The sequence below is a fragment of the Pararge aegeria genome, chromosome 18 (assembly GCF_905163445.1).
Source record: "Pararge aegeria chromosome 18, ilParAegt1.1, whole genome shotgun sequence".
Taxonomy (NCBI): Eukaryota; Metazoa; Arthropoda; class Insecta; order Lepidoptera; family Nymphalidae; genus Pararge; species Pararge aegeria.
In genome coordinates, this window is record NC_053197.1 from 1,097,025 (window position 1) to 1,122,550 (window position 25,526).

The 25,526-nt window shown below is 36.3% G+C and overlaps 1 protein-coding gene across 2 annotated transcripts in view; it reads right to left on the bottom strand.

The window, feature by feature from the left end:
* Window positions 1–527: 527 nt before the first annotated feature.
* The window catches only part of LOC120631700, a 49,405-nt gene continuing 24,406 nt past the window's right edge, over window positions 528–25,526 (bottom strand). Inside the window, exons 3-14 of one of the 2 annotated variants that reach the window (XM_039901376.1) lie at window positions 24,290–24,430; window positions 12,927–13,450; window positions 10,915–11,143; window positions 8,916–9,612; window positions 8,340–8,513; window positions 7,891–8,053; window positions 7,402–7,523; window positions 6,401–6,620; window positions 4,834–4,954; window positions 3,693–3,847; window positions 2,646–2,790; window positions 528–1,788 (exon numbers count right to left, since the gene is read on the bottom strand). In XM_039901376.1, the coding sequence (XP_039757310.1) occupies window positions 1,591–1,788; window positions 2,646–2,790; window positions 3,693–3,847; window positions 4,834–4,954; window positions 6,401–6,620; window positions 7,402–7,523; window positions 7,891–8,053; window positions 8,340–8,513; window positions 8,916–9,612; window positions 10,915–11,143; window positions 12,927–13,450; window positions 24,290–24,430 (2,889 nt within the window). In that variant the 3' untranslated portion in view covers window positions 528–1,590. Of the gene's footprint in view, window positions 1,789–2,645; window positions 2,791–3,692; window positions 3,848–4,833; window positions 4,955–6,400; window positions 6,621–7,401; window positions 7,524–7,890; window positions 8,054–8,339; window positions 8,514–8,915; window positions 9,613–10,914; window positions 11,144–12,926; window positions 13,451–15,762; window positions 15,839–24,289; window positions 24,431–25,526 lie in introns of those variants that run through there. The other variant, XM_039901377.1, reaches the window with a different exon arrangement.

A 25,526-nucleotide genomic window follows, 5' to 3' on the forward strand; every position in this document is an offset into this window, starting at 1 on the left:
TGGCATACATCTTTTAATTTAAGAATTAATTGACAAAAGTAACTTCTATTACTATAAAACTACTTAAGTAAATAAACTGAAGCATTTAGGGTTTTGATTTTGGTTGCGGCAGATCTGAATACTGTTATAACGACGTCCTCGCGGGTGTCGTATGCACGTCTAAGGGAACATAACGGAGAGCGGGCAGAAGCGTTCTCTGTGCTACTATTATTATTTTTTTTTTTTTTGTAATATCCGAGGGTAACTCCTGATAATATAAGAACATTGATTGATCCAAAAACATTCTTGGATTGTTTTTGTTATTCCACTACAAGTTAGCCTGATAGCACGATGCAGTCTAAGATGGAAGCGGGCTAACCTAGTAGGGAGTTAGCTAAACCCCTAATAGTTTTTTACGCGACATCGCACCGTAACACTAAATCGCTTAGCAGTAGGATGGTAGCCACGGCCAAAGCCTCCCACCACACCAGACAAAATTTAGAAATTATAAATTCCCAAATAGCCCCTGCCGGGAATCGAAACCGGGACCTTCTACTTAAATTCACAGCGTTCACCGTTGCGCTAGGGAGGTCGTCAAATAAAAATGAGTAACTCCAAATAGTAGTTTTGCGGGAAGGCAGTATATGGGAGCGGTTTCTATATCAAAAATATCTAATAGAAGAATACCAGGCACCCATAACCTAGTGGTGATGAAATTTATTTCTACCGCCTGAGATACGATCTGAAAACACTCCTCGTTCTCAATTTAGTTTATTTCATTATTTTCATGAACCAAACGAACGTTATAGACGAACATAACAATAACTATTTTTTAGTAAATTTATTATATTAACTCCTAATAAGGCAACATAAAAGAAATATTTACATTTTAAATTATAATCATTAGATAATTAATTTATAACCTTCATTTGTTTCTCAGGTTGAATTTGAAGAGAGAATAAAATACTACAATCTTTATTTAAGAGAACAATGGCGACCATAATGATATTGAAATGCGTTACATCATATATATGCGTTACAGCATATTGTACTTTGATGTTTAAAAAAGGTCGATAAATTTCTTGTAATACGAAAATCAACATCATATTCGGCAACCTCTTTATGTCCCACCAATAGCCAAGACTGTCTTGCTAATAGAATTAAGAGTTCTTAGGCCCAACAATAACTGCTTAAGGGGTCGGTGGGCTTACACATGTTAAAATCATTATCAAGCATATTTTACCGACGCATGCAGGCACGGGTGCAGATCCAAAAGGAGTCTCAGAATGAGAATCGTTAAGGCGGTAGTCCACCACGCTGACTAAAAGAACTCTCAGGCACGCAGGTTACTTACGATGACTTCCTTAACCGTTTAAATAATGAACGCACAAAACTTTGGAAAGTTAGCGGCCAGTTAAAACTCGTTTGATTCCTAGCCGCAGTGTTTCGGCTACGCTATTACCGCACGTATATAAGAATTATATTATAATATAAAGAAGATAAGACTCATTCGAATAGAGCACCAACGAAATACTTATTCAGAGACCTATATATTTGTACACTAATACGGTTTGTAACTTCATTTTAAATCCTACAATTGTACATGTATGATCATACAATAGCCAAAGTTGTTGTGGTGGTATTATGGTCATCCCTGGTCATGTGGTGCAGATCCTGGTGGATCCCTGCTTCCTTCAGTATCCTCATCCTGGGTCCCAGAGGAACGCCGAGAGCCCGCAGCTTGTCTTCTCCAACGTAGGGCAGTTCTGCGGCACCCACCTTCTCTTTCTCTAGCAGGGCTGCATATTTCTGTGGAATAGGAGATCAGCATAGTCAAACGTATTTAATTCACGTTTTATTTGTGACATATCTTTGTGTTATCTCGTTTTTTATTTCAGTAACTAGCTGTTGCCCGCGACTTAGCGTTTTTTTTGTTTTAAAGCATAAGTTGTATATTTTTGAAAAAACAAAACAGGTTTAGGTATGAAATTTTGTTTAGGTTACCTTGATTTTTTTAATCTTACGATGCCATAAAATATTTTTTCTAAAATAAAAGTAGCTTAAGTTACTCCTTATTACATCAGCTACCTGGCAATAAAAGTCTCGTCAAAATCGGTGTAGCCATTTCAGGGATTAGCCGGAACAAACAAACAGGATAGAAATGTTATTTTTGTGTACGTACTGTATATATATTCATATACATGTAGGGTACACGGGTTTTTCAATATTACAAACAGACACGACAATTTTATTATTTGTATAGATAGTAAAATTAGAGCCTGAAACAATTTAATTTTAAAGATAGCCTAAAGAAAATTCCGTAACGTGTTGCTTTACCCTGCGTTTTTAATTACTCCGTCATCGGTAAATACTATTTACTATAAACAAAGTAATTTGTAAGAATTATAGCTTACTTAGATATTTACCGTGTACAACGCTGAGCTATGTTTAACTTATTTAACAATGAATGAATTAATTAATTTTTTCAAAGCACCACCGACAGAATCACTATAATACTTTGACATATGGTAATAACCTAAGGTCGACGATAAATGAAAATGGACAATAACACGATAAGAAAATGTAGAAACGAAAAGAAATATGACAACAAAAACTAAATTTACAAAAAGTTTAAGGTGATTATAAAACTTCATGATCTAAGTTACCTCGTATCCTAGTTTCTTCAAAAACAGTCTCATAAGAGGCGGTTCGTCTCCAAAGAACTTGGTGAGCCGCTTGACGCGGTCGGGGTTGCTGAACGAGTATGGGTCCATATGTCTGTGGTGGCCCGACCTGATGTACTGCTGTGATCTGGGGAAAAGGTATACCATGCTTAAAAATTCTTCAGCGCATATAACAGAGTAATTTTCTTATGGCCGTACTAACGACGGACAATGCATTGCGTAAGTAACGCGTAAACGTTCGTTTGTCGTTCAAGCTCCACTTCACTTTTCTCTGTTATGTGTAATTAATATATATTTTGTTTCAACGGTGAAGGAACACATCGTGAGAAAACCTGCATGCCTTATAGTTCTACATAATATTCTCAAAGGTGTGTGGTGTCCACCAATCCCAACTGGGCCAGCGTGGTGGACTACGGCTTTAACTCCTTCTCATTGTGGGAGGAGACCCGTGCTCTTTAGTGGGCCGGTTTATTTGATGATGATGAAAGTATATGTTCCTATAGACGTCCACAGAATGATATGATGTTTAATAACATACCAGGCATCCACACCGCAGTTAACTTTTGTTGGGCAACACTGTGCAACTCGGTAACATTAGGTAACTATTTGTAACTTTTGTGGCTACCTGTGACTGTTTTATGAATGTTATATTAATTAAATAGTTATTCTATGTTATATTCTGTTACACAAACATAAATTAACAAAATATAACATAGAATAAATTTCGGCCGCGTCGCTCCTTGAGCCCCGCACCCCTTTTCGTACCTTTCCACTGCCACATTTACAGACACATTTACTGTTTTATGTTGCCCTGGTAAGGTAAAATAATGGATAACATTGTTAGAGAATGTTAACTGTTTTGGGCCACTTAGCATAACGTCAACATATATTAATAATAAATAACTTTTTGTTCTCGATGTTGCTGAGTAATATTTGGAAACGTTGATCTACAAAACTGTGGTGTGGATGCACGAAAAGTAATACCACTTCTTAAGGTTTAATTGGTAATATTAGTGCGTGTAGTCTCACTTGTACATGTGCCTGAGAGCGGTGATCTCCGCGCGTATGTTGTCCATCTCCTGCATCACGAGGTGGTGTGTGCGCATCTCACTCGACAGGTGTGCCACCGACCGCGCCAACGTCACCACGTGTGACTCCAGACGTTGAAACCGCTTGTTGATGCCCTGATAACAAAATAAAAGCATTTAAAAAAAACCGAAATCCCTTAGTGCCTGACGTCTAAAGTCATCGAACAGAGCGTTTTGCCAGTGATGACTTACGGATCCGAAACGTGGTCGCTTACTATGGGCCTAATAAGAAGATTCAGAGTCACTCAGCGGGCGATGGTATCACTACGAGATTCTACGTGATTAAATCAGAGATGAGGAGATCCGTAGCAGAACTAGAGTTACCGACATAAGTCAACGAGTCGCTAAGCTGAAGTGGCAATGGGCGCGGCACATAGCTCGGAGAACCGATGGACGTTGGGGTCTTAAGGTGCTGGAATGGTGACCCCGCACCGGTAAATGCAAAGACAAGACGACATCAGGCAAATCGCTGGGAGCTGCTAGAGGCAAGTGGCCCAGGACCATGGATTGTGGAACTTTTTACAAAAGTCCTATGTCCAGCAGTGGACGTCAATTAGTTGAATTGATGATGATGATGATGATTAAAAACCAGTAGAAATCACACAAATTGTGTGCCATTATCAGTTATTTGAATTTGTGGGATTCCCCATTACTTAATTCGTACTCTTTATTTTATAGTAGTAATTGATAGACCAAGCAGAAATTCCACCTTTTGTTAGTGAAAACCGCCAGTAAACTTTGCAAAGTACTCGAAGGTACGTCCTGCAACAGTGCAGCCCTGTGTCCATCGATCTGAACCGTACGGGCCTGTACATACACCGGAATGAGGCAAAGCTGCTTGGTGACAGACTCCCCGGACGAGCTCCGTCCCGTAAAGCTACACTACTAGGCTCTCTTCTACCAATCCACTTTAATTTTAACTTACGTAAAGGCACTTTTATATCGATGAAGACACTTATATTGTACATCACAATCAAAGGCTTGGCTTTGGCTCGTACAGTCAAATGCAGAAAATATTCTACAAATATAACAGTGTCAATTTTAAACTTAAATTCAAAATGGTCAGCGTAACGGTAATTTACCTTGAGATCATGTTTCTTCCGGTGTTCGTTAGAACTCCTTCGCTTTTCACGTACCGGCCGACTGCTTACTGAACTTGAGGGAAGGGAAGACATACTGCCATAACGACGTTTCGATGAGAGCCTGGAACATTGTTCAAAATTATTGTAGAAAACATCAACATAAAATTTACCAGTACTTTAAATTTAGTGCATGGAGTATTTTCCCGAATAGGTGCTTTTGGGATTGATATCATCAGTAATTAAACATTAAACTGCTTATACAACGTGTTACATAATTACGAAATACTATTATTGGATGCATAAGTATATTTCATAAGGAATCACCCTGTGAAAATATTAAATCAAAAGAAGCATATTTATTTTTCCAAAACTTTCTAAGTGTTTACTTATGACAACCCTATTGAAGATAAAGCATCCACGCGCGCATAGTATTTACGCTACGCGACGCATACCTAATATAGTTACAGGAGTGCCATTATTTTATTTTGCGTGTGAAGTTAGCGAAGTATCTGATTTCGAGCAGCAAAAACAATGGCAGTGGTTTACTCAAAAACTTTTTCTTGGTTTCACACTTGGTTTTTGGTTTCACAGATAAGTCTCAGAGACGGTACATAACGTACCTCAAAAGCCTGAGAAGTACTATTTCGGTTTTCATTTACACGTTGTTAATATTAATATCTGTGCTAATATATTAATGCCAAATACAAACCGTTGGACGTAACGAGATGAAATTTGGTGTATGTAATCTATATATATAAAAGAGAAAGTGTGTGGGTATGTTCCGTATAGGCTCCGAAACGGCTGGAGCGATTTTAATGAAACTTTCAGGGAATCTCCAGATTGACCTGGCGAGTAATCCTGTAAAGTTTGATGACGATCGGAGCACTCCTATTTTTGAACTGTCAAATACAGCTTTTATTTACTATGATGATATTCTATTGTTGGGTGAACATGGGTGTAGATAATAATATTCACCCGCTTTACAAGAGAATAGAAGAGAATATTATGAGACTTAAATTAAAAATTTAATGATGTAAGTTTATTTTTTAAATAAAATAAAGCAAAATCTAGCCCGGCGGAGCGGGCTGGGTACGCTAGTTTCTTAAAAGAAAAGAAAAGAAAATTTTTAGGTGTACGCAACACCTAAGAATTTTATCAAAATGGCTACCAAGCCTAAAAATATATAATAGAGCTATCTAAATAGTAGATACAACAACTTCTAAACTTTTCTCACTCGTATGCATCCCTATCCTACTTTGTGCGAGAGAGAGGTGTAGAGTTTAGAGCCACGTTACTCCTCCTGTGCGAGTTAGCAGGTTAGAGTCATAAAGAAGCTCCTTATTGTTAACTCTTCGGATCTCCACTTAACAAATAATCCTTACTAATTTTAATAATGCGAAAGTGTGTTTGTTAGTTCGTTTGTTTGTCTATTCATCGTGCCCTACTAAGCAAAACTTTATTTTTGGCATCGATTTAATTGAAGAAACATAAGCTACTTTTTATCTGAGTAAAAAAACGGTTCACCCGTGATTTGTAAAAAAAAACATCTATGGTATAATTGAGTTACCTGGCTTCCCAAGTAGGCTGTTTAGCCAAATTTGCGGGCTTTCTAACTCCCAATAGTTGTAACACCTCCGCGTACATGTTCTCGAGGCCTCGTAGTTGGCGTCGAATCGCACGAGCGTCACCGGTTGATGCGTCGCTGTCTGTCCGTCCGTCTAACAGTGATGACAGGTCCAAGCTTCGAGTCGTTGTTGATGTCATGTCCGTTGTGTCTAGGCCAAATACTGAAATGATGACCATGAAAACATAAGAATAAAAACCTACATCTGGGCATTTGTGATCTTACCTATCCAATTAAATGGGAATCCATCTCTTTTTAACTTCGCTGAGCTACGACTTATGAAGAAGAGGCCAATGTTGGAAATAGTATAGTCAAATTATAAATAAAGAAACACAAAAGTTAAAAGTTTAAATAATTGATTTAAAAATATTTGGCTTTACGGAGCCCTTTTTATAAATATATTTAATAAGATTAATTGAAAAAGCAATTTTGGTATCGTTAACTAGACAAGGGGTTCCCAACCTTATTAAGCAAGCGGTGCACCAAGAAATTTGTCACGGCGTCCGTGCCCTAACCTAGCTAGTAAAAATGGATAGGTAAATAAATAGCTAAACAGAGCTGAGTGGCAGAAAATGGAGGAGGCCTTTACCAACATGGGGTCCTTGGTTTCATAACAAAGTTTGTCAAAAAAATATTTTTTTTATTTAACGTAACAAATTTTCAAAAGCTTATATTCTTATCTATTTTTATATTTATTATGTTTTTTTTTTGTTGATATTTTCAATCAAGGACTAATAAAAGGCTTTTTTATTTTATTTATAAATAGATAGCCGAGAGGCGCAAATAAATCCTTATTATGAAATTCATAAAGCCTTTTTTTAGCTACGGCACTACCCCGTATTACTATTGGATGTCTGGGAACAATATTCAAAAGACTGGGAGGTTAAAGGAATGAATAACGAAAAACTGTGCGAGTATCCAATAAAGCTAGGTTAGGTACTTACAATGTTTTTTGTAATGGTGATCGCGTTTAGACGAGTGTTTTTTATGCGAGTGCGAGTGCCAGCGAGGGGACTCACGGCCTCTTCGTCTCTCTTCAGGATACTCAGCCGATCTTCCTGGTAAACTAAAAAAAATGTAAAACAAGGTTAGGTAAATAAAATTTTATTCCCTTCATACATATATATATTGGTTTCATTTCAATTCAGTCTAAAATGAAAGGGTTGGTAAACAAAACTAAAGGCTTTTTTCGTTAAAAAATTATGATTGCCGAAATTATGACTCAATACTCTGCTCTAGAAGAGAGATTTAAGATATACAGGTTTGCACAATATGTTCGCAGTACTCTAATATTTGGTTAAAAGTTTTAATTAATTAAAGTTAATGCTAAAGCTATTTGCAACAATTATTTTCGTAATAACTAGTTTATACATAAATGATCCAGAGGATGCAAAAAAAAAGCTTTTTTAAATTAAAGTATATTTATAACGCACCTGTTCCGTTTATGCAGATCTGAAGAAGGCGATAAAGGCGGCAGAGGAGGGGTTACTGAGCCGTCGGAGCTCGCAGAACTATCAAGCCGCATACTGGAAAGTTTCGGCTCTAAGATCTGTCTCAGCTCACATTCTACTAAATCTGCCCACTCATTTTCGCCAGCTGTAATTAAATGTATCAGAACAACTTAGAAAAGATATTTGTTCCCAAATTGATTCATACGCTTTACTTGATAACTTGATGTTTAATACGAACTGTAAGCCACAAGGCTATGAAAATATTTTCTCTAATCAACTTTTCGATTTCTTATTCCAATAAGTTTCTTATTTCAAATCAACAACGTCCTAATATGAGATCATTATGAAAAATGATCGGGACAACATTTATTCATTTGGCAATAGAATTCATATCTTTGATAACTAAATGTAGACATAAATAGCTTCCTTACCTGGTACAGGGTTTTGCTGACTAGTTCCAGGCTGCGGCTGTACCCTGGAGCCTACAGCATCTGAATCAGCGGAAGTGTCGTGGAGACTGGCTTCAGGACGTCGACCGCTAGAGTACGCCACACTACCCCTTCCTGAATCCACATTTGAAGATTGACCGCCATTTTTGTCGTAGTCTGAATAAGAAAAGGATATACTATATGTATCTAGACAGCTGATACAATCATATTGTAAAGATCTACGTTACATTTAATAAGTTGCGGAGAGCAGAAGAACCAGCCCACGTAGACACATTTTTTTGTAAACATACTTTAAATGAAAGGACCTCACCAAAACTATTTATTTAGGAAATGATTGCAATTTATTACCAAGCTATTTTGTACTATATAGAGTGGCATAATACCTCAATGAAAATAGGACTTATATTCTAAATTTCTTGAACGATATTTCTAATTCGGATTTTTTTGATGTTAGCAATTCCTTGATGTAAAATAAAGTCGTAAGATCGGAGAATAGAGCCAACTAGGTGTAAACGCCGGGAAACTTCAAATCTACGAAAAATATTAGTTAATAATCACCTGAACTAGTACCAGAACAACTCGCACCTTTTTTACCGTGCGCTTTCAAATCCTCTATCCTATTTGGAGTTTGTCTTGATGATGACGGTTGAGGTATGAATGTTTCAGATTTGCCATTGGAATTGTACACACTATCTACTGACTTCTGACTTGCACTTTCGTCATTCCTTTCTATGATATCCACAGACGTTGAGGGTAATTCTTTTTGCCTTTTCCCTACGGAATCAGGCGTTCTTCTAGATTCTCTGTGACTGTCAGGAGTTCTTCTTGAGTCTCTATGACTATCGGGAGTTCTTCTAGATTCTCTATGACCTTCAGGTGTTCTTCTATATATTTCATGTCCTCTTTCTTGCTGAGATTCTATTGATCGCCCACTTGTTCGAATCCGCTCTTCAAAACTTGACCTTCCTTGTGCTGCTAACCTCATTCTAAAGCCTCCATCATCTGATTCTCTTTCTTCATGACTTCTCGGTGGTCCGTTTTCATTCGGAATACTGTCTAATAAATTTCCGTGACTATTCCTTCTAGATCTATCGTGTATTTGAGGAGTAGTAATTTCTAGACGTGGCTGTGGTTCGTCTAGTAAATGGGGGTGGGAAGCTGCCCTTCTCCCTTCTACTAGACCTCTGTGTCGAACTATCTCTCTTTCTAATTGCTGAGGACTTCTAAGATCTTGTCTTGAATGCGAGTTGTCGAACTGAAATATAAGTTTAAAACTGAGTTGAAATTATTTAGTTTTCCATCCGATATACATGAATAAATATTTTATTGATTGTGCCAAAACGTGATCTTTTAATTACATAAATGCTGGATTATATATTGCTTAATAGTTAGTTTGTGATCATGACAAAGACATAAAATAAGTAAAACGTCTAAATAGATAGGACTTAATATATTCAATGAATAATTGCCTCAAAATTGGACACATAAAAACTAATTTTTATGCGCAAATGTTTTTAATATATTTTTATTACTACTGTTACTCTTTTACTCATGATAATAGAACAATACAGATTATTTTCTCCTATATTTTTGTCTTGTTTATCTTAACAGAATGTGACGTTATCATCTTTCTAAATGCAAATTTTTTATCTACATAATATGCTTTCTCTAACTTTCACTATTCTTATACAAGTTTTGTTATGGTTTACAATATGACGTATTATCAAGCAAGTTCTTTGTTTCCCGATTGATTTTGCTAAGAATGATCTAATAAATCCATCGTGTGACGGACAATACGAATGTAAAATTCTGTTCCACGGTATCACGTCGGCATCATAAAACAAGTGCTTGTTATTTTAATTGCGTGCTCCGTGGGAACGTGTAATTGTTGGGAATCATTGTGCTTTGTTGCAACAGTGTGAACGGTCGTAAGAAAGAGGAGAATTACTGCTGTAACTTTTTGGCACTGTTCTATTGCTTTTGGTTTGTCATTCATTTTGTAATTAAGATGAAAGACCATACGAATGGAATTAAGCATTGAACTCTTGCTACGATCTTAATAACTTTAATTGCTTAAATACGATTTGAAACAACTGACCTACAAAGATTTTAATAGTTTCTGATCATAATTATGATAAATTCAAATTAAAAATAAAGGTGCTCAGCTACTCACACCTTATAACTTACACAAGTGGTAAGCGGGATGATCGTTTCAATTAGTTATTCGGTTTAGTCTTTCCAAAGAGTCTATTGAAGTTAACGCTCCATACTGATATTATAAAGAACTTTTACTATCTTGAACTCCTTCAGAAGCAAGAAATCTATCATGAATAGGCATATAAAGAAAAAAATCAGTACAAGTTGTATTCATTCTGATGTTCTTGTTTTTCTGTTCATTTGTCTGCTTTACAATAGAAGTGTCCATTCAATCAACATACACTGTGTTTCTATGTTTTGCTAGCAAAGACAAATGTGAATAGAATGGGATATTAATATGCTGAGAATTATTTCTTTAGCTCATATTTGAAACCAGTGTCACTCCAAGTAATAAATTTACCTGTGGTTGCGGGCCCGTTTTCAAAGACGTGAAATTAGCCATTGACCTAACATCCATATCTCGATGGTATACAGCACTTCGTCTCCCTGGAGGGCCGTACTGCTGGTACAGAGCATCCGCCCCCAGAGCTTGCGGCCTGTGTGGTGATGCTAACATCTCCTGCGACCTTGCCTGCTGGTTGAGAAGCATCTGCTGTTGGACTATTTGCTGCTGCTGATGCATTAATTGTCTGTAAGGAAGATGACAGTGATTAAATGAATGTTTGAATGTGCTGTTAATCTCTGGAACTACCAGTTGGATCTGAATGTTCTTAAGAAAAATTTTAAGCTACTGAACATCACACTACGGCCATCTAACGGAAAGAAAAGGTAGCAAACTGGTAATGCAACGAGGTTTGTTTGGGCCATACAAACTTTCAAACACCATTGTACACAATACTGTAGGTATTTGGCGAAAATTACCATTACTGATACAATAAAGCAATGTTTAAAATAATTGTAATATTCAATTAGTACGTTAGTTAGTTCATATAAAATAAATTTAATTTTAATTTTGTATTTAATTTACAATCAACTTTTTTAGTATAATTTTAATTTATAATGTTTTTTTTTCTCGACGATTTAATGTTAAACACAAGTTAAATTAATTTAATGGCATGTTAGTTTACCTAAAACAATTCCCTGCCTTCTGGGTAATAATTTAACAATAAATTATCAGAGAAAGTGAACTGATTATTTAAACAAGCATGTGAAAAGTTTTAATTGACTTTACATGTAATCGTTATGTAACATTTCTCAAGGAAGAAATAGAATGTTACATAACCTCAAAGCACCATGTTTTCTTAATTACAACTGCATTAATAATCTGCGCAATTAATTATTTGTCTTTGATCCCTCCCTGGCGCACGGTGTGACTGTCGTTTTAAGTTGGAAGTCCCGGATTCGTTTCGCGGCAAGGCAATTTGGGATTTTCTGAATTTTCTCTGGTCTGGTGTGGTGGAAGTCTTTAGCTGCGGCCAGTCACCTTTTTCCCGACAAGCGATTTAGCGTTTCGGTGAGATGCCGCTTGGATACCATGTATAATTATCGGTTTCGTTATCATCATCACGTCAGCCAATAGACATCGACAGCTGGACATAGGTCTCTTGTAGAATTCGGATCTCCTCATTCCTGATTTGATCACCGATTGACACCCATTTGACCCGAGCGTAGTACATAACTAATCCTTACCCCTAGTATGACTTAAAACTGCTTTATTGGATCGAAGCAAGCTTTACTTTGCGGAATTCCATTATAAATTAAATTTGAGGGTGCTATTGCCGAAGATCTGTTTGGTGTGGAATAAAAAGATTGAAGAAATTATAAATTACACCGCACAGATTCTCATGCTTTTCACGGAGTATAGCAAATAATGCTTAATTTTAATATCTTGACATAATAAAACTGCTAAACCACAAACAGGTTGCCCTGTTTCGTCTTAGATTGCAACTTACTACCAGATGAGGTTGAAGTTAAGGGCCAACTGCCTAACTCCGGGCTGAAGCCTAATAGTGAATTTCTTGACAGTACAGCTCACTCAGTACTCTGCGAAGTGCTCCTCTGTTTATAGTCGATGATTTCAATATTTCAATTAGGTGGGCCATTTGCTTGGTTTGTCAATTAGCCATCCGCAGCCAATTAACGTCCCATAGCTGGCACAGACCTCCTCTCACATAGGAGAGATGGTTTTTGAGCATAGGTATATCCACCACGTTCCTCCTATGCGGGTTGTTGAACTTAATCACAAGTGATAATAACCTGGAACGAATGCTTAATGTTGTTTTCGAGGCACGGGGGTTACACCCCCAATCTCAAACTCAGTTGAACTCAGTTGAACTCAGTTGAAACATGCTAACCACTAGACCAACAAAGCTGTTCAATTATTACTATAAAAAGAAAGAACCATGAAGAGCATCTTCTTGAAGTAAGCGTTATTTCAAGAAATGTATTTGTTAAATTCATTTAATCTCTTACCTATGAGGAGATGGGCTTGGATACGCCATGCTAGTCGCCATGTTATTTGCCATATTATGACCGTACTGCATTTCCGGTCGATTCTGGGGCACTGGCCTCCCATAAATCCCCTGTTCTTTCCTCGGCGTTTCCCTCGGCGTCACTTGCTCGGGTTCCGGCCTCTTCCTCTCTTCTATATTATTCAGTCTGGCTTCCTCGTTCTTATCGCTTTCAACGCCATCTTTGTTTTTGAACCTGCTTGATATCATATCCTTTAATGTGTTATAGGTTTTGCTGACTGAATTGTTGCTTTTCGGGGCGTCTCTAGTATTGTCTTTACCGGTCTCGACGGTGACTGTTATGTGAGAGTTTGGTTCGGGTTCGTAGGTGTTCTTCGCTGGTACCGGCGGCTTTGGTGAGTCGTAGTTCTGGATGTTTCTCGCGACCGCGCCTTGGTTGGGCATCGGTGTTTGGTTCTGGTGTATCGCGTACCCGTAGTTTTGTTCGTACTGCCTGAAGTCGCCAGACGGACCTGCTTGCTGGTTCTGTAATAAACGAGTGAACAATTTAACCATCTTTGCCTATCTCCACCTTATCTAACCAGCTCTACAAAGATCATGCATCACGTTAGGGATGTGTTCACAAATAATGACCATATGTACAACTTCCAAAGATGAATGGTTGAACCTCGGTCCCCGAGCACTAACACCAGAAAGAACAGTGAATATCATAGGCTTCTTTTTATACCAGGTAATCAACACAGGAAAAAAACCAGGTAATCTGAGGGTTTAGGCCGCAGTCCACCTCACTGGCCAAGTGCGAATTGGTGAACTCCACACGCCTTTGAGAGCATTATGGGGAACTCTCAGGCATGCACGATGATGTTTTTTTTGAGGAAACCTGCATGTTTCACCGTTAAAGGCAGTGAAATTTAAATGGTTTGAAACCTTAGCAAGTTGTGAAAAGTGTTAAAAGACGTGCGTGCTGGGATTCGAATTCGGCCCCACGAAAGTAAAGCTGAAATCCTAACCATTGGGTTATCACCGCTACTTGTGTGTACTTGTTGTACCGCTACTGTACTACACTAATATAATTATCGAATTAATCATAAAACGCATTAGTTTACTTCTGAAGTCCCAACAGTTTCATCTACCAGTAAACAATAACGTATTTCCATATTATATTTTTCTATATCTGCACCCGATCTCTATAAGCCTCTATTTGGCATGGGAATCGAACCCGACGTATTCTAACAATACGGTCTACGGTGAAAGAGTATGTGTTACGGCGGTGTGAACTGAGAACAATTGATGATTGTTGTTTGTTATAGACGCAAAGGGGGGCATTTAAACTGTATTTTACACTGGCACTGTGATCTGCAGTTCCACCCGCGATTAATAAATAAATAACTGTCACTCAATAAAAGGTCTATCTAACTAAATATTATTAAAGTATGCATATACAAATACAGAAAAAATAAGTAGAAAAAATACAATTTGGTAACCTATACATAGCAGTTGTTTTCTGTACATAGCGGTCACTTCCAGGAAACCTGTGGCATAAACACAGCTACAGAAGAGGTGGGTTGCGCATGTACGTAATTACCAATATTAATGAATTCATCAAAATATTATTTAATTTATATAAAAATATATATGATGCAGAATCGCTGCTGTCCGTGACTTCCGACCGCGTTTGCTTCGGTTATTTTTAAATGCCACGAAACCTGGTTTTGCGTGCTAAAAAGTTCCCTACGTGATACGTCTTTCCCCACTATAAAATATATATTAACTCCTCGACTAAATTGTATGCAATTGTATTGACAGGTTTTAGCGACTTTAAATAACAAACTTTAATGAAAATGATCATCTGCTAAGTGATAGTTAAAGGAATTTAATTGCACATGCGATTTCCTTTTCTTATGTATATAATTCCTTATAAATTAGAAAAAATTATCAACATCATGATTGGAGGTACATCGTCAAAAAAATCACGCCCATTTAGGCAAGAAAGATAATTTTTCTTTCTTCACTTAGTGGCAATGGTACAGCAAAATAGCATAAAGTAAACTACAAATTTAAAAAAAATATCTAACTGCTATGAAGGTAATAAAAAACATTAAATTTTAAACCTCAGAAAGCAGGAAATTCCAGCGAATAAAATAAAGCCCGTCATTTATATCTTTTACCTTTTCATTATTAGATATTGTTAAGTCAATGAAAATATTCTTATTTAGTTTAAAATGTAATTTTAAAAATAGATACAAAAATACCAGGTACAACTTTTGAACCCAAGGCCTCTAGGTATGTACGTAATAGAAAGCTGGCATTGTTTAGTGATGTTTAAGTATCAACCCTTCCTATTATCACAAACCAGTACAACAAATACCAGTATGGTATTCGTGGTTTAGGTGTATTCCAAGTATTTTAGAACAATTAATAAAGATAAAAGAGCCTTTATTATTGATAGGGAGTACGAGAGTATATTACTAAAATCTGCTATCTGTAAATTATGGATACGATTAACGATTTACAATTTCAGGATTCAAATTCAAATCCAAATTCAAAATACATTTATTTCAAGTAGGCCTAATTAATAAGCACTTATGAAACGTCAAGTCTGTTTGTAGTGACTCTACCACAGCGATTTGTGAGTAACCTATCTGATCCATTTAAATTAAACTGAACTGATTGTAATAGCAATAAAAGTTAAATTTTACATCTTATTTGTATTCCGTGCAGCTATGTAAGAAAAATAGAATCTTAAGCTTACAAACTAAGAAAGTTTTATCTTAATGCGTCTAGCGTAATTTAAGAGACAAATTCCAATTGCAAAATTATATAAAATATATATTTACCTCTAGAGCAAACTCTACCATTTTATCATCTGCAACCATTGGCAAATCACAATCCCAAATCACTTATAAATCAAGTCGTTTACATAAAAAAAAAAAACAATTTGAAAAACATAATTCAAGCACAATTAGAATTCACTAGTTTAGTACATATATTATTATCGTGACCTTCTTTATAAGACGATTAATTAAAAAAAATATCATTATAACAAAAAGTAATTCATGTTTTTTCGGTAAGTAAAATATTTAAAAGAAGGTCTTATTCGAGGGCCGGATGCGCGCGCGCATGATATCCGACCTCTTCGTGTACTAGAGGCTAGTGCATCGCGCGAGCGTTCGGCGTCGTTACGCCGAATCTTAATCGGAATGGTACCGTTCGACTATTAAACATATAACTAGCTGTTGCATGGATAATACTTGTTAAAACGAGGACTTATTAATGCAAAAGTATGTTTGTTTGTTTGTCCTTCCTAACTAAGCAACCAATCAACTTGATTTTTGGCACAAATTTGAAAGGACGGAAAGTAACTTCAGCTACTTTTTAGGAAAACAAAAGGCAACGTGGAAACCTTATAAACCGCAATAACCCAATGAAGTGAGCCAATGAAATAATCTATAAGATACAATATTGCAAATTCTGTAGTACGCAAATGTCTAAACTGAACATAGAACTTTCCTGAAATTCAGCATATGATTTCAATTAAACTATTTAATATTGTTGATCACAAATAAACAGAGTAGACGGATAAGTCTAGAATTTTCCCTGTTCTTTATATAAATAAGAATAAGACTGGTAAAACTCTGGGATTATGCAAATCAAGCGTGAGTGTAGTCTAATTTTTATTTTGTTTCCCTAATTAAACGCAAATATATAATAATGAGTACAGTGAGAAGATTTAACATATTACGCATTGCACCCTACACGAGATAGAATTGAAACTTTTAAAATAACGCGCGACACTATTTTATTATATCGCTTTCTATAGAGTATATAAAAAGCGATATAATAAAATAGTCGGTCTATTTTACTGCACTTCCGTGGCGTCTCTCTTCTCTCTACTTTATATCTTTCTTCCCTCTCTTGTAAAGTCTCCTAGACGTAACACTTTAAATTCTCGCCCACTAATTAGGAAATCGTTAAGGAAAAATTATTAAGTTTCACGTTAAAAAGTTAAGTGTAAGTTATATTTAGATATAAAGGGAAACATAGTTGATTATATAAATTTATTTATTTATTAAGGTTTACTAGTGATTTCTACATAAGCTTTGTGATATACATTAAATTTTCGAGCATGCAGAGTATATGCAAAATCATATAAATAACACAACATGAATTTTCCGCAAAGATACTGATGATCAATAAAATAAAAGTTTAATAACAACTGGATTTCTGAACTTATAAAATAACAATAAAAAAAAGAATTAGAATAGAGCCAAAATTACAATCACGTGAATTGATTTTAAGAGATATTTATAATAAAATGATAAAATATAAAAAATCCTAAATTAATGTTCCTATCTAATATAATATACTAAAATAAGTTTGTTAAAAGTAATTAACTCACCTGGTTCTAATAAAATCTTTAAATACAGGTATTTTACGTAGTTCGCTAGGTACATCAAGTGGTTTAAGTGGACTCTATCTCCAGATATTAAAGCTATATCTAGAAAGTCAGCAACACATACGTCTATCTCGTAAAGTAGGCAATATCACTCACGCATCTCCAATCTGGATTCGATATGACAAACTATTATCTTGCTTTCACTGACATGTAATACTCAGCTCGTGTAAGAAATCACTCTGTAGAACTACGCCGTAATATGCCAAAGTCTAAACAACAAGTATTTTTTAAATTTTCTTCTGACTTAAAAAAAGGAGAAGTTCGAAGGAGGGGTTTCTCAAATCGACTCGAAAGTATGTTTTTTTTGTGTGTATTACGTGATTACTACGCCTTTGATTTATTTTGAACCGATTTTGATGATATAGTACATTTACCATGTGTCATACCTCTAACAGGTAAGCTTGCTACCAGATAGTAGCAGGCTTACCTGTTAGAGATATAACAGTTATATGAAACCCTTACCTTAACCCATCATACTGGAACGCTAAATAGCTTGGCTTGAATTGATTTTTTACAACGTTCGATATAAAATCGCATCAGGCAAGCCGCACGCGCCACTCTACCGTTGTTTCGGTGTAGGAGCGTGTTTGTACGCGAGGTGAATTTTTATTCGCCCTTTGTGTTCACTCGAAGAACGAATTACGATGTAATATAGAAACAAAGGAAATCGTGATTAGGAAAGAATGTAGGACGGAATTTATTACGAATTTATGAATCACTGCTGAGTTCGGCAGTCTTCTCCTCAACTAGTGTTGCCCAAATTCAGTCTTGGTCTTGCAGTCTTGGGGTCTTGTTCTTGCGTTTTTGCAAGACCAAGACCAAGAACAAGACCGCGTATTTTTAGCAAGACCAAGACCAAGACTGACCGTGCAAGACTTGAGCAAGACTCTTGCGTCTTGCAGCTAGGACTTAGCGCTATTTCACGGAGTAGTTAGGTGTAACAGTTCGGTGTATAGGTAGGTAGGTACGCTTAGGAATTCTATGAGACGCAAAAAACTATATCAAAGAATATGAAAAACTGGACCTATGCGCATTACGACTAATACCATAAACATAGCGAATAAAAAAATATCTATTAAAATCAAACTGAGTGCATGCATAGTTATGTTTTAACCATCGGCACTTTGATAATGCGGCATCAAAGGTTTTGTACTTACTTCTCAAAGAAATTTGCCGCTTTTCGGAAGTACATGGTTATGATACACGCGCCGGCGGCTTCTTTTGAAATCTAAAACAATCGTTGCCGCCGCGCCGAAATCATAACATTTGACACTATTCATGCAAAATAATTTCGAATTTTAAGAGTACCTACAGGTGTTCCAAAGAATAAATAAGTTTCAGAGTGCTTAGAACGAAAATGAATACATTATACTGATCACGCAAGTAGTATTATGATTAGGATAAAATGGTGAGGATAGGTAGTAGATGTCATAATAATTCATTCTAGTAAGTAATTATAATATTGATTACTTATATGGTTTTAAACTAATTACTTAGGTACTATTATTGTACATTTAGTCATTATATTTCTTAAGTTTTTACAAGAAAAAATAGCAAAAAAGTGTTCGAATATCTCTGAGAGAGATGATGAGAGTAAGTATTTACTAGCTGTGCCCGCGACTTCGTCCACGAGGAATAGTAACTTTGGAGGTATAGTGACGTTCAGGATTTATTTATTTATTTTAAAACTTCTGTCATCAAACATACAAACGAACTCTTCAGCTTTATAATATTAGTATAGATGCACGCCAAAACATTCACTTATATGTAAAGAATAGTGATTGGCACTAATTCTTTACATATATTTTATTCACGGGTCGCGTCTGTACAAGTAGGTAATATTTAGTGTGTGTTTGTACGCCGCACGCGGCATCGTTCGATTTGCGGCGGCATCCTTTTCATAGAGCCGGCACGTGGCGAGGCGGCGCGGTAAAAAGCAAGGAAACGTACTATAAATGAAGGAATTATTTTAATTCCAGTCATTTCCAATTGAGCTGTGCTTCGATTCTAACTTAATAATTGTTTTTACTAATTCTCGTTGTTTTCTAAAAACGTATCACGTGTACAATTTAATATGAGTGACGAAGATTCAAATTATTCTAGTCCGAGTAACGAGAGTTTGAGTCACAGATCTAAAAGACCCAAAAGCAAATTTGAGGAGTTTTTCGAAATAATTCATGCATCCCAAACTGCCTTGTGTAAATTGTGCCAACATAAAAAGATTGAAATAAAAATGAAAAACAGAAACACTTCAGGCTTAAGGAAACATCTAATGTCTTTCCACAAAAAGGAATCAGAAATATTTCTTCCTGTTAAACCAAAATTAAGTGGAGATATCACAAGCTTTTTAGTAACCGCTGGAAGAAGTGGACAGGTAAGAATATTTTTTTAACAGTTAAAAGAATTTTAACTCCGCGTAGCTATTCATGCGATACTTTCAAAAACGCCATTAACTTACGTAAGTATTTTTGAGTTAGTGGTGTTTTCATCTAGGGGTGCGACATATTAAGTATGTAATTATCGTCTTAAATATTTTTTATAAACACCCATATTTTCATTTAATCGGCCAGTAACAACTAAGTACTTTATTTTGGTAAATTACAGTACAGTGCAACCTTAATATAACAAATATCAATTTAACGATTTTCTCGATTTAACAACAACAAACCTCCTCCTCTTATACGCTCAAACCTAGTATGTTTTAAATAATAACACAAGATTTATTGTTTTGTTTCAGTCGGAAAACAGCAGTGACAACATCACGACAGCTACAGTTGATTGGGTGGTGAAAAAATATCTTCCCTTCTCATTTTTCGATGACGAAGCTACACAAGTATATTTTCGACGTATTTGCCCTAATATGGTGTTTCCTAAAAGGTCTACACTTAGAAGGAAAGTCAAAGAGCGATTTGAAGAGCTCCAATTGAATCTCAAGGAACGACTTCAACCATTATCATCTAAAATGTCGTTTACCATTGATGGGTGGACGTCAATTGCTGGTAGGAGTTACTACGGGGTTACTATTCATTATATAGACAACGAATGGAAGTATCGATCTGTAGTTCTTGATTTTATACCATCACGCGGTCGACATACTGGGGAAGATATTGCAACGATTTTCCATGAATGTTTATTGGAATATGGCATAATTGATAAAATACAAGGTATCACGGTCGACAACGCAACTGCAAATACCAAATTTATGTATGAACTGGGCAAACAGCTGCCGCCACACTTTGATTCAGACAATCAACATTTCCGGTGCTTTGCTCACATTTTAAACCTTGGTGTACAAGATTTATTAAAGACCTTAGCATTACACTGTGAGTCTGACACTAACGCGCAAGATCAGCAGTACGAAGACTATGCAGACGAAACTGAGGATGAGGAAGATGAAGAATCTGCACCAAATATTGCTGACTCGCGTACATCTGTAACAAAGTTACGCAGTATTTCCAGTAAAATAGAAAGAAGTGAGATAGTGAAGAAGAAGTTTCAGTCTGCTTGTGAAGCAGCTGGCGTGCCATCAAATCTAAATGCCATTCTTGACTGTCCAACGAGATGGAATTCCACACATGATATGATTGGATTTGGTTTAAAAGTGAGAGCGGGCATTGACATATTGTGCAGTTCTGTCACCGAATTGAATGATTTTCAAATCACAGCTAATGAATGGCAGGTACTCGAAAATTACATAAATTTCTAATAAACTTTAAACTTTTAAGTACAAAACTTGGTGGAGACAAATATGTTACGTTACCGCTAGTCATTGTATCATTTAATCTCTTGCTAGATAAAATTGAATCCATGGTAAAACAGTTAGATGAGAAACCTAATCGATCTGAAGTGGATGAAAGGCTCATTCTAGCTTTCCAAGCAGCTCGAGACAAAATGCTTAAACATTACAAGAAGAGCAACTGGATTTATTGTACTTCTTTAATTTTAGACCCAAGGCATAAGGCTCAGACTTTTGACCTGACAATGTGGGGGAAGCAACTTAAAACAGAAAGTCTGCGCAAGTTCAATGAACTTTATGAAGAATATAAAAGTCTACACTCACTGAACAAATCTCTGGAATTACCAGAAAAAGACAATAAAGTATGTGATGAAGATGAAGGCGTAATAGACTTTGATAAACTCTATGAATGTCCCTCGACGTCATCTGGATCTTGTCTTCAAGGCTTAGTGATAGACGAGTTGGAGGAGTACCTGAGAAAACCAAGAACTGCCAGCTCGGAAGACATTTTAGATTGGTGGAGGACGCATGAGACAGAGTATCCGATTTTATCGAAAATGGCCCGTGATTTTCTCTCAATACCTGCAACTTCAGTACCTGCTGAGAGGTTATTTTCTAAAGCATCATTAGTAATTAGAAAACATAGAAATAGGTTAAGTGATGAGTCAGCCAGATGGTTACTTTGTATTAATTCTTGGTCAAAAGAATTGATATAAAGTATCATAACCTAATGATAAAGCTGTTGATTTGTGTTGTATTTTATTTTTTATTCAAATAAATGATAAATCGTAAAACTCTTTTATTAAATTTCTTATAAGTTGAGGGTTCAATCTCTTTCTAGACAGATAAGTATTGTTCTTTAAAATACAGTCAAGTTATTGTAATTAATTTGTTTTTTTACATGTTTTAGCAAATGTAAGCTTATAAATCATAAATGTTTATTAAGAAACAGTTACTTCCATGGAAAACGACATATAGGTCAGTTGATTTTTCGAATTTCTTATCAAATCTTCAGTTATTTATTAATCTGCTTGATCTTTACTATGGCTATGTTAATTCAAGCTCACAATGTTCCAATTCTAATACGTTTTTCTAAGATTTAAAGTAAACTTTAATAAATAGTAATAGACTAATAGGTAATTGCAAGACTTGCAAGACTCTTGCTGCAAGACCAAGACCAAGACCAAGACTGGGAGCGCAAGACCAAGACCAAGACCAAGACCAGGTGTATTGGCGCAAGACCAAGACCAAGACTGGCTAAGTCTCGTCTTGTTCTTGCATTTGGGCAACACTATCCTCAACCGATTATCTCGTAGGTTTAGGACAGAGGTCGGCGAGTAATTTTACGAGTAAGTAGGGTTCGTAAAGTATTTAAAATTTTAAACTTTATGACTTCAACCCATTATCGGCCCACTACAGAGCACGGGTCTCCTCCTACAATGAGAACGGGTTAGGGCCGTAGTCCACCACGCTGGCCCAGTGCGGAACGGTGGACTCGACACACCTTTGAGAACATTAAACTCATGCAGGATTCCTCACGAAGTTTTCCTTCACTGTTGAAGCAAGTGATATTTTAATTAATTTATACGCGCATAACTTAGAAACCCGGTCCCCCGAAAGTGAAGTCGAGGTACAACCCAATGCGCTATCACCGCGTAAAAATAAGTACTTACGCGACTTTGAGGCATTTTTTTTTAAGTTGTAATAGAGGAAATGTTAAGTGTCTTCGAAAAATAATCAAAATTCCAGTTATTCAAGTAGAAAGAACTATACTCAGTTGGGTATTGTTTTTGTTATCACCAAATCGGTTATTACCAGTTTCAATATTTTGTATTAAGAGTATTTGAAAAAACCTAGAACCTAAATTCCGTAGGTTAATAAAAATATGCCTTCCCTGCTTCAGTTTTTTATAATATTTAAAAGGAATGGCTTTTCAAAGTCCTCCAAGGCACCTTATAATATATTGTGCATGCAAGCGTCTTCCTGCTTAATGAGCATGGCGACAGGCGAGGCATAACGACGGAGTTCCTTGCCCCTCGCTTATACATTTTCCATGGTGTAATGTGCGGTGACTAATAATAGATTAAACTTAAATGGACCAAGCTTCTGTACATGCATCTTCTGTACATTTAACGACCTCCCTGAGGCAACGGTGAGCCTTGTGGATTTAAGCAGGAGGTCCCGGGTTTGATTCCAGGCAGGGGCAACTTGGGAATTCATAATTTCTGAATTTACTCTGGTCTGGTCTCGCGGGACCTTTGGCCGTGGCTAGTAACCATCATACCGACAAAGACCCGCCGCTAAGCAATTTAGTGTTCCGGTCTATGCCTACTAATATTGTAAATGTGAATGTAAGTTTGTTTGTTACGCTTTCACACGAAAACTACTGAACCGATCTTAATGAAACTTTTTATACATATTGTCTTAGAAATAACATAGTATACTTTTCATTAAAAAATATTACGTAAGAAAAAAAAATGTTTGTGAAAAAATCTTATATATATATTGCTACTAGCTGTTGCCCGCGACTTCGTCTGCGTTTGATTTTGTTTTTAAAGTATTCAGTATCGCTAAGCCTTAAATGAGTATAGTAGTATATATATATAACATGTGACTGACAATTAATTATAGACAAAAAATTTGCAATAAAATAAAATTGCGACTATAATTAAAGATCTAAGCTACCCTATCTCTTAAGTCGGACCAGACTGCTCACGGTGTGCCAATTTAATTTAAAATCGGTTCAGTAGTTTAGGAGTCCATCGCGGACAAACATCGTGACAGGAGATTTATATATATTAAGATAAGATAGGTGTAGACTATGTAGCAGTACGCTGCCTCCCAAATTTACGCGGCCGGAGCCGCAGGGCACATTTAGTAATATTATAAATGTGAAAGTATGGGTGTTTATTACTCAATCACGCAAAAACGGCTGAACTGATTTGGATAAAATTTGGCATGCATGTAGCCTTTGACATGGAAAACAACATAGGCTTTTATCCCGATTTCTTAAGTAGTTCCCGATGGAACAATATCATATGGATAGTTTCTTGTAATTTCAAATCAGTCAAATTTTAACAGGTTAATGTTAACTATTCTCAAGTGAGAATGGTTGTACTAATTTCACTGAATTGGCGGACATAGCATTGAAAATTGAATGTTCTAAACATACTTCAGCGTGTGTCCATGCAGATAGAGCCTTAGGGGGTGTGTCGGGGGCAACTGCCCCCAATCTGCCCCTTTTCCTGGCTTCTTGGAGAATCGGGACCTTGGAGCTCTTGTCACCCGTTGAGAGAATAACTTCACGTTCTATCTGTAACAGGTTGAGAAATCTTTAATTAGAATTAACTTCAGATTTAATAGAACTTGAGAGCGTTAGCATTTAGTAATGTAGATTTCATCAATTTAGTCCGGAATTAAATCATAAGACTCTCTAAACAAAACAAAAAAGCCCCAATGTACTTTAATGTTTCATGTAGACAAGATGTTTACAAAGTTATAAAAACCCCGACTAAAAATAATATTTACCATTTTGTAGTGGTGGCCATCTTGGATTTAAAATTAAGTTCGACGTGTGTATGTGAGTGTTTGTGGGTGTGTCGGCAGTGGAATCGTATGTCCCGAACAGATGAACCGATTTTGATTTTGCTTTTTTGTTTGAAAGGTGAATTAGACAGAAGTGTTTTTAACTAAGTTTGGTATAAATCGGTCCAAGATGGCTGCCGCCACAAAAGGGCTTACAAATTTTTACAGATATCCCTCAATATGTTTATCAAATGATAGGGCTCAAGCCCTATTAGAACACTCGGGGTTTTTTGGAATTTATATACTACCCCTATCCCTACTAATATTATAAATGTAAAAGTAAGTTTGTTTGTTACGCTTTCACGCAAAAACTACTAAACCGATCATCACGAAACTTTGTACATATATACCTGAAGGTATTAGAAGTAATATAGGATGCTTTTTAGTCCGAAATTAAGCTCAGTTCTCTCGGGAGAGGGGACGAAAGTGTTGGACGATTTTACACCAGGCTTAGCTATCCTAAATACATAAAGTGCTGCCACATTTATGAGGCACATGACTTTCGAAAAACAAAAACAAAAGCGGACGAAGTCGCGGGCAACAGCTAGTTTATAAATCCTAATATTTTTCCTTTCAAACTGATTATTTTATCTATCTATGAACCGGTTACAATAAAGTTCTATTCACCCTATTGTGACAACGCTTACCCATAAGTTCAACGCCACTCTAACGACTTGAATAATTACATACAAATATTTCTCTGTCCACGGCTTATTGGAATACGTAATAGGTTTAAAGTTAGGAAGGTGAAAGTGCCCATTGTACAGCGATTCACTTATCGACTGGAGATGAAGTAAGTTGCGTAAGTCAGGTGTTGATCACTT